Genomic DNA, 16,349 nt, shown 5'->3' with positions numbered 1-16,349 from the left:
TCGTTTAGCTGAGAAAAGTCATCAGGTTGTTGCCAGGTTTCAGTTAAGCAGAAAAAGTCAAACTTACGGTCAGATAGGAGGTCTTGGATGAGAGGTGCCTTACTTGTCAATGAATGAATGTTTAGAAGACCGAAGTTGAGTGGAGTATCTTCTTTTTTGCTAATCGCGGTGGGCGCCCTAGGCAGGTGGGCTAGAGATCGATGGTTGACAGCCCGATCAGGGTTCCTGCGAGGGCGGCGAGTAGCAGACCAGAACGATTTAGTTCCATTGGAGTTATGGAAAATCCTGCGGGACCCGCGATGGATGTATCTCCGGCGAGGCTGGAAAGTGATGCCCGGGTGGTAGTGGAGCTCCGCCGGCGACGGGAGCGATAGCTGCCCGCGAAGGCGCAGGATATAGCGGAACAGTCCAGCTGTAGGATGGTAGACGAGCGTCAGGAGAATCCAAAATAGTGCCGACCAGCTCAGGAACATCTTGGTCCGCATCTTCGATTGTGTGGAGGAAAAGGAGTCGAGCCGGCCGGAGCAACGAACAGGTAGGCTAAAATAGCTCAAACAGTTAAGCTAGTGCTGCTCACTGAGAAGAAGACGTGAGAACACATTCAGCTGAAATAACAGAAGTTGAGGACAAGCGTTGCAATTCAATCCCTGGCAGAGATCGATCTGGTCCTGAGTGTGAATGTCCCTGTTCATTCAAATCTGAATCCAAATAATCCAATTAATCCAAATAAATCCAAATAATCGAAAAATGAACCGGTGAGTAGCGGCAGCCAGACGCGCCAGCGTTCACTCAAGCCGAGAAATGACGTTAACGCCACAACACGGCAAATCTCCGTTAACGAGTTACCGCGGATCACCCCGTGCGTGGGACTGGACGGCCAACACGTTAACGAGCTAACTGCGCTAACCACTAGTTCCCACCAATGTAATTGAGCATTGCGTGGCACATCTGACATACTGTTTTACTTTTGTCCATGATGCGCTTACCTTCAGGATCATGCTTCACATGAAAACCAAAATAGTTCCAAACGCCAGATCTGAATTAGGGTGGGGGAGGTTCAATTTGCCATGTTGCAAGGAGAGCTTAACTTCTGTCTCGCTAGCTTGCCCTGTGCTCAGTGAATCTGCGTTCGACTACTCCACCTAGGCTGCACTGTCGAGCGCTGATCCACTGAGCGCTCAACACAGACAGCATCGTCAGAAGGAAAGTTGATAAAATAAATTAAAAATTTTGTATTGTTTGATACATATGCGTACCGAACCGAAAGTACTGTATCGAACGGTTCAATATCGACCCCTAACATTTATATGTGTGTGTGTGTGTGTGTGTGTGTGTGTGTGTTTCAATGTCCTGAGTGAAGACTAGCAAAAACAGTAGTGCTGCCTGTGTGATACTGATATGGCAAGCAGAGGAAAGCAAAGGAAAGCCCCATGACAACAGTTCAAACGGAACAAATATATGACGCTTCATGCATTATCTGTGAGATCTAAGGCAGGGAAAATCAGACAGCATTTCTAAAGAACCTTATTATCATGCAAATGCCATTTTTCCCATTTTATCTCAACCTTCTCAATAGCCCATATGGCAGTGAGTCCGCACAGAGGAAGACACGGGGAGACCTCATGCTGGGCAAGCGGCCACATCAAAATTCCTCCATCTGTGGTCAATTGGGTTTGTGTGTGTGTGTGTGTGGGGGGGGGTGCGCATGTAAGTACCTGTCTGCAATCTACCTATGTCTGTGCTAGCCCTCATATCACAGCCAAGATCCCCATCCACTGATCCCTGGAAGAGTGATTATTGTCTAGGCTGGAGTGAACAAGGTGGGACTGATGGTCAAACCAGTGTCCCAAAAAGAGAGGAGGGCTTATCGTAGGTCCTGGGACTTATTACTCAGAGGTCTGGGATAGGTGAGCCTTTTTTATAGGTTGTATTATGTGACTCCAGCTGAAACACAATATATTTGTTTTGCTTAAGCTAATGTTGGCAAAAATGAACAAAAACTCCAGTCATTCATGTTTTTTCTCCTTATAGTATAAGTGATTGAAAGCAACTGAAGAAAAAACACTTTAAATTAAATCAAGTGAACTCAGGATTAAAGATGATTAAAGATGCCTGATGCTATCTCGTATAACTGAGAGTTTTTTGATACTGATGTCTGTTTATTTATCAAATCCCCAAAACGATGCATTTTCTTTTTGAGCCAATCAGTAATAAATACTGTAAATCACTCTGACATTACCACTAATCAAAATCTAATCAGTAATGTCTGATATAGAGTGGATGGACAGATGGGACAAACAGAGACCAGTCGTCAGTCTATCTGTGATTTCACTGTGGATGACAAATCATGCATCTTGACAGCAACCAGACATACAAGATAAGCAGTTTTCATGCTGTCTGAAGCAATCAATTTAAATGGAATTACAGAGCTCAGTGATTATGATGAGAGTCTATTAAAGTAAAATAGCACTGTAATCAAAATGATTTAGAGATTTAGAGCACGATGCAACACCCGCCACTGCAAACAAATACATCCATGTACTGTATTCAGGTGCACATGCGCACCCACCCATGCCCCCCACATGAGCACATGCATCCAATGGACATTGGATGCATGTGCTCATTTCTGATTAGATTAACAGTTGAGCAATGTGCATGCTACACTGTGAACGTAAGAGTGGAAAATGCACATGGGTAAACTGAAATGGAGTGCACTCTAACACAGCCGGGAGATAAGAATAAGAAAAAGTGGGAGGAGGGAGCAGCTGCTAAGGCATGGGGGGGGAGGAACTCCAGAAATTAATTTCTGCAGATCAGACAGCATAGATGTCATATAGCGGAATTTTTTATTACTCTACTTTGAATGAACTCTTAATACCAAAGCCAAGAATCATAACGGAATATGTTTATGCCCACTTGAGCGAAGCTGTTACAGACTACATACACACTTTCCTTTGAGCTACTCAGCCCAGTAAACCAAGGTCATATTACTTTAGTCTGCAAGAATCTTAGCAGACAGGGAAATTTTTTTTCTTTTGTTCATTTTAACTTTCAAAAGGCTTTTGATTGTATTTACACAGACACCTCTTTTAGATTTTTTTTTCTTCTTAAGTATTACATGGCTATGCAGCTGTTATGTTCCCCATGTACAAACTGATTACTCAGTACTCCCATTTAGTGCTGGGCGATATGGAAAGAATATTTATCATGATATGAATTATGGGATCTGCTTTGGTCCTTTTCATATTATCTTCCTTTTATTTTCGATGTTACTTGTTAAGCACCTTGGCATACCCTTGCTTTTAAGTGTGCTTTATAAATAAAGTTTTATTATTATTATTATAATTATTTATATCACGATAACGATATATATCACGATATACCACCTGACCTGCGGTCATCTGGAAAGTACGCGGTCTGTAAACAGCGAGCGGGGAGGGTCCAGTCTTTGTTAATGAAATGGATGGTTACGCTCATGTAGGGATGCATATCTCTGCTTGTCCATAGGTCAATCATCAAGGCATAATGCACGACACTGCAAACATCCTTCTCTACTTTGGCCCAGCACTAGATTAATAGATTCTTGAGTGTTCTTTTTTGTGGACCTTCTATAGGTGATAGATTTGTTGTGTTGCCATTGAGTGCAGGAATAGTTTTATAGCATAGCTTGCAAATGGGCGTCTTCTGCTCCATGTTGGTGCTGTTGAACCCAAAATGTAACCAAATCATAGACGTACCCCCTCTTTTCGGTAAAAGTGCTTTTTCTTGGGCTGCCTGTGTAGCTGTCTCTGCCTGTTGCATGTCCGGGCATGAAAATGCAAACTGTCGCACATCCATGGTTTTGAGTTACCGTAAAGCATGTCGCAAATCCGGGTGCACATAAAGCAGCATCATGTCGCAAAACCACAAGATGGAGTTTCTTTCCGAAAAATATCATTTTTCATAATTTATTTTCTCTTGCTAAAGTTAAGAGTATGTATAGTGAGAATACAACACTAATATATTTGCCACAAGCTATTTAATGATATTTTTTATGTAATCATTTATAAAATTAGGTTCGAAACAATAGAAGACAAATGGCACGATAGACACTTTTCTATCGCCCACACGATATATATCTTCATATCACCCAGCACTACTCCCATTGCTGTTAACCAGATTAGGCTCTTGAAAGTAAGAAACTGTAAGTACACATTTGACAATTTAATTCTTGCCATTTTGCCATATGCAGATGATATTGTGCTTCTGTCAGAGGGAATGTGTTAAAATTCTGTTTAAGATGATGGAAATTGTCAGTCAAAGGTAAATGATTTATTTTAGGGAACAAATTTGGGACTGCAGCATGGGAATATACATAGAAACTAGCAGGATTGGTTTAGAGATCATTAGTTGGGTGCCAACACAATAGAAGGGTGTGAAAAAAATGATTACAAGCCCAACATAAATGATTTTTATATAAGCACTCTTTTGTGCTTGTCATTTGTAAAACTCTGTCCATACTCTCTGTCTAATAGTTCTTGTGTAGGTGGTAGAAGAGGTTCGTGGTGTTTGAGCCTGTTGTCATGACTGGCAGAATACAGTTTTCTGGTTTGTATCAGATTTTCACAGTCAAACCACATCCATGCTACAGAGGTAGAACTTCATTTAGGAACGAGCTCCTCGATTTGCCTTGTCTTGTCCGTTTCCTGTTCCGTCTCACCCTCACCAACCATGCTGTTATTCGCGTGTCCATCTGCATCCATGAGGTACCGTGTAAAATTGACATGGCATTTAAATGCTGAAATATATTGTCGTAAACAGTCGTGAGTGCATAATTTGGTCATCCAGTGTATATAGTCCTAACTGTATAAGTTTTGAAGCACATACAATTCAGTCAACAGCTTGATCGCCATATGTTTACTCATAGATGAATGAAAAGACAAATACAAACTTTGGAGGAGATGGGCATTCAAAAATTCAATGTACCTCACCTAAGATTCTTCCAGGAGTTTGCCTAAAAAGTGTCTGAGAGCATGAAGAATTTGCACATCTGCATAAGCACTAGCAGTGATGACCAGGGAAGCCTGGCTGAATGACAGGGCACCTGACAACATGGTGTTGGGTAGCCCTAGGACATCTACAGTAAACTGAGACCTCCAGCACAAGAGCACAGCAGTATTGGGGTCTGTGGTCCCACCAGGGAACAGTAGTGCAAATCAGCAGTAATATTAGAGATGATCTAAAATGCTATCCTTTTTGATAAAGCACAGCTGTACACCACCACAATGTCTTTCTACTCTTCCATTCAAGCTGCAGGCACCTACATTATTATTATTTTATTTCAGCACCATATTAAATTATGTTTTAGTGATAAGGGAATTAAAAAATCAGCCTAAAAGCAACAAGTCTTGGTTAACTCGCAAGCATTTAATCAATCAATCAATCAATAAAAAAGTACCACTAATTATAGATAAACCGAAAAGCTAATATACTTACCTCATAAATTATTTACAGCTTTAATAGCAGTGTTAAAATTAATAGCGACAAGCATAATAGTAATTTTTCTATGTGTAATTTTATTAGTAATAAAAGTGATTCTGTATTTCCAGTTTATTATAGGAATGAAAAACCTGACTACAATCAGAATTTCACTGAATTCCCAAACTGAAATGGACTACTGAACTACAAAGTTTGTAAAAATGTAGATTCGCCAGTGTCAGAGTTCAACTTGTATAACAAAACACACATCCATGTCGATATTTTCCAAGCCCGGTGATGCAAAGGCTGACAGTCTGGGGTTCATATATTGCGTTTTATCCAACTTAAATGGAGTGACACATCGTCCTCACCTCCCCATTTTTTGCCTGTCAGTCATCTTTACTGCAATGAATAAAGCTCTGTACCAGTACAGCCTGTCACTCAAAATGCTTAAAAAAGACTTCATGTCACTATTCAGGTGAAGCTTGGGAGGAATTCCTCTGTCTAATTTGATTTTTCTGTCTAATCTTTCATTTTATGTAGGCTCCCTGTTATCTCCCTGGAGTGGAAATCACATTTTAATTAGGTCTTTCCTTGGTTAGCAGTTCATCTTCGCATCTCCCTGTCCTATGTGTTCATCCTGTGGGCTTTGCATCCTTGTCAGAGATTCCCTACACCCTGTCACAATCTAACGTTGTCCCCATCCTGTGCCACCTTTCCATTCTTTAACTGCTCTGTCTTCACTTGCCATCTTGCTCCCTTGCTGCTGAGAACAAAGGCAACATCACAAAAACATGTGTTTTCCAGATGGCAAAAATGCAACAAAGCCACAACAATCTAAAAAAGAAATCATACATATCCCATAACATAATTATGTGGGCAAGATAGAAATGTGTTAGTTGACTGCTGACTCCTGAACCCGCAAGAGCGAGACTGTATATGGGCTGACTTAATCTGATGTTTAGTAAACTTAGACCTGTGTAGAGGCAGAAGGAAGTGCAACATTTGGGGGACTTGTCCTTTTTTGCACAACCACTACTCCAGTCTTGAATTCCAATGTCACTAATTGACACCAACATTTGCAGCAGAGATGAATAAACTAACTAATGTGACCCAGCACAAGAAGAGGCAATGCATCACAATGCAAGACGCTTTACTAAAAATGGAACTTTATCATCTGCTGCTTTCAGGTGACAGTGACACATTTTAGCCTTTGATCCTGCAATGTTTTGTAACTTGGGAATGCTTGAGACTGAAATAGTCTTCCTTTTTTTCCCCCCTCTCATCACTTAATCTTTTTCCAACCGTGATGTATACTTGCACTGACAAAAGATGCATCTGGGTCTGTTTCACCCACAGTGTGACACCTTAACTGTCAGTGTTGATCAGCAATTCATCAAGTCCTCAATGATGCATTTGTCTTTTATGGGGCAGTCAAAGGTCTACCTTTAAAATCTATATGCTAACAGAGCTGAGCCCTCACTGCTTTTGAGATAAGACCACATTAATGAAGAAAGTTAACATTCTAGAAATGCAAGCAGGAGGGCGAGGTGTTGTAGGTCAGAAGTGAAATATCAGAATTTACAAGTGTAAGACCGGGCAGCACTGCAACACAAAATGCTACAATAATTGGAAATGCACCATATGTATCACTTATCATAGACATGTAATGGATTGTGTTTGGCAGCGTAAGGCAGCAAAATTGTTATTTTGATGCACTGCTCACAGATTTGCAGCTATGGCCTTAGCTATAAGTCTTTTTGTTTGTTTGTTTGTTTGTTTTGGGGGGTGTTCTTTGCAATATAAACCTAATAGTGAGGCCGTCAGTGTTCTGCTGGTGGATTGATTATTAAACCAAGAAATTATGGCACCTGCACGCCTTAGCTGCTGTGTAACTCGTGTCCGACTAGGAGCAAGGAACTGCTATGAGTAAACATAGTGTAGTCTGCACAGATGTCAAGGTTCAGATTTATTTAGAGGGCAAATGCTTCATTAGTTGGGCTTTTTAATTAGCACACTTGTGAGAGAGGGTCATTAAGGATGTCTGACAGAGGACCTGCTGATGAGGGGGATGGAGACACTGCTTACTCCAGCCTTGGTACACTCCCCACACACACATACACACGCACCCACGCAGCACAGATCTGCTCAAAAACCAATAACATTTCCACACAGTCATCAACAACCACAGCAAGTCAACGTCAAGCGTGCCACAACATTTTTGGGCTGAAATGGCCAGGGAGCACAAACAAACCTTCTACATAATGCATGTCTCAACCAAAGCCCGTTAGAGCCATCAACATTCAAATGCATATTCATAAAGAATATGCCAGAATAAAGAGGCTTGTCAGTGTACCATTTTCTGGGTGTTCAGTCTCTCCAATACTGCCATCTGGAGTGGTTCTCTCATAGTGGTCCTCAGGCAGGGTCAGGGGTCCAATGCGAGGACCAGACGATGACTTGCTGCTTGGAGTCTCAGATTCCTCCAGGCCGCTGTCATAGTAGCTGTGCTGAGAGGCATCCTGCAGGTCCTGCACAGGGTTGGTGGTGGAAAAGGTCACTCGCCGATGGGGATGCTAAAACACAGAGAGAAAACAAATGAATTTGTTCAGTATAAAGACACTTTTTTTTTTACCCCCTATAACCCGTTTTTTTCTTTTTGTTTCCTTTTTGGTCTGCACAGTTACATTCACAGCTCAAAACACATCCATTTAGAATTATTCTGTAGATTGTGCTGGCCATATAAAGTTCACTAATAAAAAGTCAGAAAATAGTATTAAATATTAAAGACCTTTAAATATTAAATCGTTTTTTGGTCTATTATTATTATGAAGATTGAATAGGTCAGAATTATATGAAAGGAGTGAAGATGGACTTCAATAACAAGGAACAGAAATGAATTAACTACCACAACATTCCAATATATTCTACAGTAGATTAATAGAGGCATCAAAGTGTGAATGGGGGGCATGCATTTAAATATTCTGACTGTTTATGGAAAGTGATTGAAATTAGTTTGCAACAAATAAGTGCCAATTCTCTTTCGTTTTTGCATCCTTGTAGTGCAAACTGTCAAAGTTTGATTTTCCTTGATATCCATGGACATGAAAGTAAACATTTTAAACAAACGTCTCATGGTGTCATAGAAATTGTAACCGCGATATGTACGATTATTGCTGTCACTGTCATTATTAGTCAGACAAAAGTTTCATTTTCTAAATCTGCCACTGCCAAATGAATTCTGATGACAATGATTGGTACACTAATCAGTAGCCCCAGTGAGCTACTTTCTATCTCCATATTTTAATATTTCTCTTTCCCCAGCTTTTGATGTTTAACTGAGTGGAAAGCTAGACAATATTTCCACAATCTAACTAAAAAGGAATCCAAAGAAGATCTAAATAAGGCTAACAACAAAAAGGGCACTGCAAATAAAGTTTGTGACACACATCAATTTGCCAGCATTAGAATATTTCATTAAATTTGCTTTCAGTGGTTTATGCTGATAAGATTTGATGAAAGATTGTAAAAAGTAAATGAATGAATGAAAATACTGATAGCTTGAAGAGGAGCAGAGCAACAAATGATAAATCATTTGAGATCACACCCTTTATCAAATTGAATGGCTTGTAAATAGAGTTAGGAGACCATTAAATTTCCTCTTCCAAAGATCAGTTTACTAATGGCTACCTACCCGCCGATCCACAACAGAAAGATGACTCCTTGCAGTGCACATGCAATCGTCCCCCACCCCCACACATGAGCACCTCTCGTAAAAGTCAGGAAAGCACTGATACAGCAGAACAGGCCTGCCAGTGCTGCACGAGTCAGCCCCGATCAATACCACGGGTCTGCGCTTTCTACCGTTCAACCACTTTTCTGGCAAACAAATCCATGCTAGAAATCATTCGAACCATCAGCTTTTAGTACATACACACACCAGATATTGAGAAATGCTTTTAGGGCTTAGGTAAGTGCTATCAACAGCATGTTAGCGGGCTCCAAAATGTTTCCAGAAACCTGTTCATCTCTCCATCATCCCAACCCATCATACTGTTTTTTCTCAGTGCACTGATGCATCTCGACTTTTATCTGAATAATGACTATGTGAGTTCGCTGGTGCCTCGTAGTTATTTTTTCTCTTTTTCCCTCTCAAGAAAGCTACAACAACACTACATCAATAAATTATAGTCTCATCTTGGATTCTATAGATTTATGTATATTATTATATACATAAGAAACATAAAAAAGACTTCTATGTCTTTTTTGTTTCAGATATAGTGTAAACAAATGAAGAAAAGGTGCTGGGAGGGTGGGGGTGGAGTTAGGGGGTGTTTGGGTTCTATTAAATGTGCTCTTTGATTGTACATAGACACATAAAATATTTTTAAGCTTCATTTGAAATTAAACATACAAAGCAAGAACACGCTGTTTATTATACCACTCAAACTTCAGCTGATCTAATTCAGTTCTGAAAATATTACTAGTATGAATCGTGGAAAGATCCCACACATGACAAACACACACAAATTCAAAATAGAGACTCCTCCATCACCCTGGCTGCTAAGGATTTTCACTTCTATGGTATTTTACAAACATGACTAGACAAACTATATATTCCAGTGGTGCATTCTTAAAATCCGATTGGTCATCTCTTCGGCTCCTTATATGTTTAAAGTGAGGGGGCGTTTAGTTGTTCAAATATGGATTCTTGCTTACACGTCCAGCAAAGACTGCAGAGATGGGAAATAGATTCCCCTTTTAGTCAGAACAAAAATCCTTTGCCAGGCCTTGGGGGCTGCAGGGATGCGGCAAGACGGAAGGATGGAAGGGGAGGCTGAGCAGGAGTGGGGAGTTGGTCAGGCAGACACGGGCGGTGCTTTGGCTAGAGGGGACAAGCAGAAGGATTAGATTCTGGGAGACTGGAGGCGGGAGAGTACGATTGTTTGGGCATTGTTGTAGGAGTAAGAAGCTACAGGGCTGAGAATGAGGGACGGGACATTTATGATGACATCTAGAATTCATAACCCTATTTAGATTTTGCTAAAATGGCCTTGTTCATAATAATGTAGTCCCAAAGCAGATGGAAAGATATTGCATGATTCTGTCTTTATAAGAGGACCAAGATACATTTTTACATAAACAGCAATTGTCCACTGCTTAACTGCCCCCCCCCCCCCGGCATTCTTAGTCAGGCTGTCACAGAACAATTTCGAGCTAAACATGGTTATAACTGAATGAGTTTTAGCTGAACGTACATGCTGATTACTAGTAAGATGATGATGTTATTTCTTAATTTCTTTACAGTTTGCTGACATGACCATGTTCCACTCTTGTGAGAGCAGGCTGCCGTGTGCTTTCTTAAATAGGCTATTTAATTATACATTCATACAGTGCTCCTTTGCAAATACCATAATAACCAAGTGCTTTGTGATAAACACATAACAGATTAATAGCCTTTTCAGTGCATATATGACCTGACTGTAAGGCCTTGGACTATAGCTGAAGACTGCACTCCTTGTTCTTCTCTGCATGGAGTTGCTACTAAATATGAGCAACAGTGAGCTAAATGGCAGGAAACCACAAAACAGACATGAGCTGTCTCATTAGCAGCAAATGAACTTTCAAAATAAAAGCCAGGGAATTGTCCACAGGTAAACTGACTGTGACTGTGAATAACTGTGAGTCCCTTGACAAAATATGGAGTTTTTCCTTCCATCTGATTATTGGGGCTTTTTCTGTGATATTGTAGGATCTTTACCTTACGATATAAAGTGCCTTGAGGTGATTGCTCTTGTGATCTGAAGCTATATAAATAAAACTGAATTGAACTGAATGAATGCTAGAATGGTCATGTGATTTGAACTTTTACCATCTAAATATTTTGAAAAAATGTGTGACAAAGTGGCAAATAAATAAGGATTGTCACAGAAAAGGAAAAAAAAAGGCTATTTTCGAAAGACTTTTTATGTGCTTGCATCTGAAGTTGTTATGCAAGCTGGAACTACTTATTTTAATTTACTATCTATTCAACTAATTAAAAAAATTAATGAGGACTGCACCTTCTCTTTATCTCACCCTTTCATTGGTTTGTAGAAGCAAACATATAACACAGTGGGGACAAATCTATTAAGTTGAATTGCAAGGACCAGACTTTCATCTAAATACATCAAAATATCAAATCAACGGAATAACACAACATTATGTGATGTCTTGCCTGAAACAAGAACTGGTTACGTTCGAACTGATAAGGAGTGAAATAGTCTGGCGCAGATAATCACAAGTGATGATTTATGTGAGTTAAATCTTGAGTGTGAGGTTAAGGGAAGAGAAGCCTGCTGGTCTGAACTCAAGAGTGCATTTTAGGTTATGTTTAAACTGGCAGCCCATATTAAATTTTTGGCAGACTGAGATATCAGAACAAATATTTCATTTTTCAAATCAGATTTAATCCAAATTCCCGAGCGGGTTGCTATCTGATTTAAAAACTGGCTTTCAAATGATCCTTTACATCACTTTGTATTTGACAGACAGCAGTGACGTCACACCCAGAGAACTGCTAGCTCGGTGCGGACTGTCACTAAGGTTTTCTGGCGTGATCGAAGACTTGTGCACTGTGACTAGATATTGCTACAGTGTGAAGAGTGAGAGAATACATCTCCATTATTCACCCAGCTTGTGGCCTGCTGTTTTGTGTCTGCATTGGGAAAAGGCACTACCAGTTTGTGAATGTATTTACGCCTATGCCGTTTCCATAGCAACTGACGCAAATGGGTTATCGTCAATGGTTATATTGGAATAGCGTGGACAGTTTGTCCCAAGGATTGGTTTTGAAATAAAATAATAATAATGTAGGTGCCTGCAGCTTGAATGGAAGAGTAGAAAGACATTGTGGTGGTGTACAGCTGTGCTTTATCAAAAAGGATAGCATTTTAGATCATCTCTAATATTACTGCTGATTTGCACTACTGTTCCCTGGTGGGACCACAGACCCCAATACTGCTGTGCTCTTGTGCTGGAGGTCTCAGTTTACTGTAGATGTCCTAGGGCTACCCAACACCATGTTGTCAGGTGCCCTGTCATTCAGCCAGGCTTCCCTGGTCATCACTGCTAGTGCTTATGCAGATGTGCAAATTCTTCATGCTCTCAGACACTTTTTAGGCAAACTCCTGGAAGAATCTTAGGTGAGGTACATTGAATTTTTGAATGCCCATCTCCTCCAAAGTTTGTATTTGTCTTTTCATTCATCTATGAGTAAACATATGGCGATCAAGCTGTTGACTGAATTGTATGTGCTTCAAAACTTATACAGTTAGGACTATATACACTGGATGACCAAATTATGCACTCACGACTGTTTACGACAATATATTTCAGCATTTAAATGCCATGTCAATTTTACACGGTACCTCATGGATGCAGATGGACACGCGAATAACAGCATGGTTGGTGAGGGTGAGACGGAACAGGAAACGGACAAGACAAGGCAAATCGAGGAGCTCGTTCCTAAATGAAGTTCTACCTCTGTAGCATGGATGTGGTTTGACTGTGAAAATCTGATACAAACCAGAAAACTGTATTCTGCCAGTCATGACAACAGGCTCAAACACCACGAACCTCTTCTACCACCTACACAAGAACTATTAGACAGAGAGTATGGACAGAGTTTTACAAATGACAAGCACAAAAGAGTGCTTATATAAAAATCATTTATGTTGGGCTTGTAATCATTTTTTTAAACTGTTTTGTTTATTATGAATTAATATTTTAACATTTTAAATTAATGATTTGAGCTGACATTCTAAATAAAAAGATAAAAATAATCACATATGAACATGTATGATTCTTTTTTGAGCATGTCATTTAAAATGTTACAAAAAATACACTATTTTACACATTTTCTAAACTTGTGTATGCACTATGTCATGATGTATTGTTATTGGGATATGGGATGACTTATACTGGGATATGAGATTTTGGTCATAACACACAGCCCTATATACAATATGGAATTAATCCATTTTCTTCTACCTATCCAGTTCAGGGTCACAGTGAGTCTTACCGTGAACAGATCGCTAGTCTGTCTCAGGGCTCAGTGACAGGCAAACATTCACTCTATATTCACACCTACGGCCAGTTTAGAACCACCATTTAACCTAACCTACCAAATATAGATTTAAGATTTAGCCTGAGACTAGCATTTAATATAAGCCACATCAAAGTCTGAATTTGAAACCAAAGTGGTTTCAAAATTCTGCATCTGACTACTACCTCTATTTATACTACTCTGTAAGCTTGCTAAAACCTGTCTGGCTCATAGTCCCTTATTGTCTTTTTTAAAATGAATTTATGATAAACACAATCACTCAAGTTTTCATTTAATCCCAGTGATGACAGCAACTTGTACTAAATCAGTGTAGAACAATGAAAATAGATATGCCAAATGCAAGAAAAAGAATCAAAATTTGCCACTACAATTCACTGCCACATTGCAACAATGCTAAAAAAAACAAAAAAGTTCAATCTCTTCATTGCTTCCAAGTCCAATGGCTAACACTGTATTTGTCACAGTTAGTTTGATGCCAAATGTTTTCATTTAAATTTTTTATTACACAGTGGTATTGTTCAAGCTGAGTCACTGTGGCCAGAAAAACATGCTGAATATTCAGAATTTCACTTGGAGAAGCAGAGCACAACAAGAGCCCAAGTTTCATAACTTTGAACAAGACACATGAATGGGGATAATAATGAACTAAACACAATCACTACTGGTTAATAGCATCTCGGGTGCAATTTGAAAGTGGAAAATATAGCTTTTGGAAAGATAATTAGGGAACAAGAAGGAGCACTTGTAATAAAAGTAAACTGGTTTAATAGGAGACTTCAGAAGGTAAAGAATGTGGACTATGTTTCACAAAAAGAGAGACGGAGAAAAAAAACAAGGACATTCTTTAGTTTACTGTTCTCAGCTGCATTTGAATAAAGCACCAAATCCACACTTTTAAGCTTAAATTTCAAAACTTATATTTTAACTACTGATTTTATCTAGTGTTCTGATTTTATCTACTGTTTTTTTAATCAATTTTAAATCATGCTTTTTATTGTTTTTGTTTTTTAATGTCTCTGTAAAGCACTTTGAATCACCTTGTTGTTGAATTGTGCTATATAAATAAACTTGCCTTGCCTTGCCTTACTGTGGCATGCTTTTAACCGGCTGTGAGGCCAAACAGCAATACTATACTCCACTAGAATACTCTCAACTTTTCAAGCTGCAGTAAACCTACAGTATGTGGCTCTGTTTATCAATCCTGAGTTGAGGTATATCGTGTGTGTACTGGTGCTGGCAGCCAGACTTTTCCTATTGAATCACAGTTATGTGTCTCTCTGATATTATGAAATGGGTTTTCTGCCCATGTTAAAGGAAACGGCTGATGTCTCAGTGCCCCTGTGATATGAAAAATTCAATTTAAAAGGATGAGAGAAAGAATGGTGCACGGCCTATTTTCATTCCCTCACACTGAGAGATATGAGAATGATGTTCTATTGTGTGGAGGAAATGATGCCAATCGTACTGCGGAGAAATTCCTTCATAATTCAATTCAATTTCTTCTAAATCCCAATGGCAAGCTCCTCTGCCAAAGAGAGGCAGAATGACAGAGACAAAAAGGGAGGGTTGGAGACTAAGATGGAAAAAGAAGCACTAAAGACTGAGACTGAAACAATGAAGAAATGGAGACGAGTCAGAGAGAGCAGCCACACTTAGCGGAAGGTAAGAGGAGAAGACAGTAATACAAAGTGGAGGGGGAAGTGGATAGAAGAGAAATGTTTTAGTAATGATTTATTTTGATCACTGTGGCATTTTAAGTAAAGCCAACTAATTTTCTCTAATTACCTCTCAGCAGCATCTGACAGAAGCAGAAAAAGTCATTTCCTGTTGCGATCCAACAGGACAAACTTCTAATTTTGGTGAAGTGGTGTTCGGGGTGGTTCACAGTAAGCCTGCCGTATATGCGCGCCTGATTCTAAGTGTACCATTAGCTACAGAACGTGCATCATTGATAGCCCGGGAGAGCTCTCCTGGTGCGGGACCAAGAATTTTCATTTTGTTACCGTGTTTGTGAGTACATCCTGGCTCTGGCATTTTGGGCGTGTATGCAGGAATCAATGAGCTGCTGCCTCTGAAGGCACAGAAAAAATGAGCTGCACCAACAAATATGACAATGAAGAAGTGCACCTCTCAGTGTATGCAGCAAGCATAAAACCATAAAGACAGAAGCAGTTGCAAAGCAAATGCATATGGAACTGTTTTTATTTTCTATTCCTCCATTATGTCCTCCATTCTCATCCCATCTACTGCTCTTTCTTGCTCTCTTCCTCTCTCTTTCTGTCTCTCTTCACACACACACTCACACACACCCACACACACACACAGTTGTTTTTGTAGGTGCAATAGCTCCGAGGCAAGCAGCGTGGAATTGGAGTCTTCAAAGAGTCTTGGATTATCAAAGAGACACAGCTACCAGAAAACTAGGGGACACGCTAGAGAGGGGGAGGGAAGAACATAAGCATGAGGCAGGGAGGGGGGGGAGGGAGAGTGCAGAGGAGTCAGCATGGGTTTGGGTGGAGGATGAAGTGATCAGACAGGGTATGGGTGGGGGTGAGGAGTGGTTAAAGACCAGAAGTCCTTTTGTTCGCATACTGTAAGTGGAGAGGGGGGGAAGAAAGCTCAGTGAATGCATTAAAAAACAATCACATAGACCGTAATGGTCTTGATAGGCAAGACTGGATTTGCATTCTTCACTGTCTGTGCTGCTGCCTATTCTCTAGTAGTTTCTTTTCTTTCTTTCTTTTTTTTAATTCAACACAGAATTACATTTCAATGGGAGCACTGG

General features: G+C 39.9%; 1 protein-coding gene across 2 annotated transcripts in view; it reads right to left on the bottom strand.

Annotated features, from left to right (window-relative positions):
* pcdh1a (protocadherin 1a) overlaps positions 1–16,349 on the bottom strand; it is a 115,617-nt gene that overhangs the window by 23,635 nt on the left and 75,633 nt on the right. For both annotated transcript variants that reach the window (XM_086309619.1, XM_086309618.1), the window contains exon 4: positions 7,814–8,033. In XM_086309619.1, coding sequence (XP_086165745.1) covers positions 7,814–8,033 — 220 coding nt within the window. The remainder of the gene's footprint in view (positions 1–7,813; positions 8,034–16,349) is intronic.

This window comes from Aulonocara sp. 'chitande type north' Nkhata Bay, linkage group LG10, assembly GCF_057382095.1.
Source record: "Aulonocara sp. 'chitande type north' Nkhata Bay isolate Kocher_YH1m ecotype deep benthic linkage group LG10, A_spYH_male_GT1.1, whole genome shotgun sequence".
Classification (NCBI taxonomy): Eukaryota; Metazoa; Chordata; class Actinopteri; order Cichliformes; family Cichlidae; genus Aulonocara; species Aulonocara sp. 'chitande type north' Nkhata Bay.
This window is presented reverse-complemented; position numbering and strand designations above follow the sequence as displayed.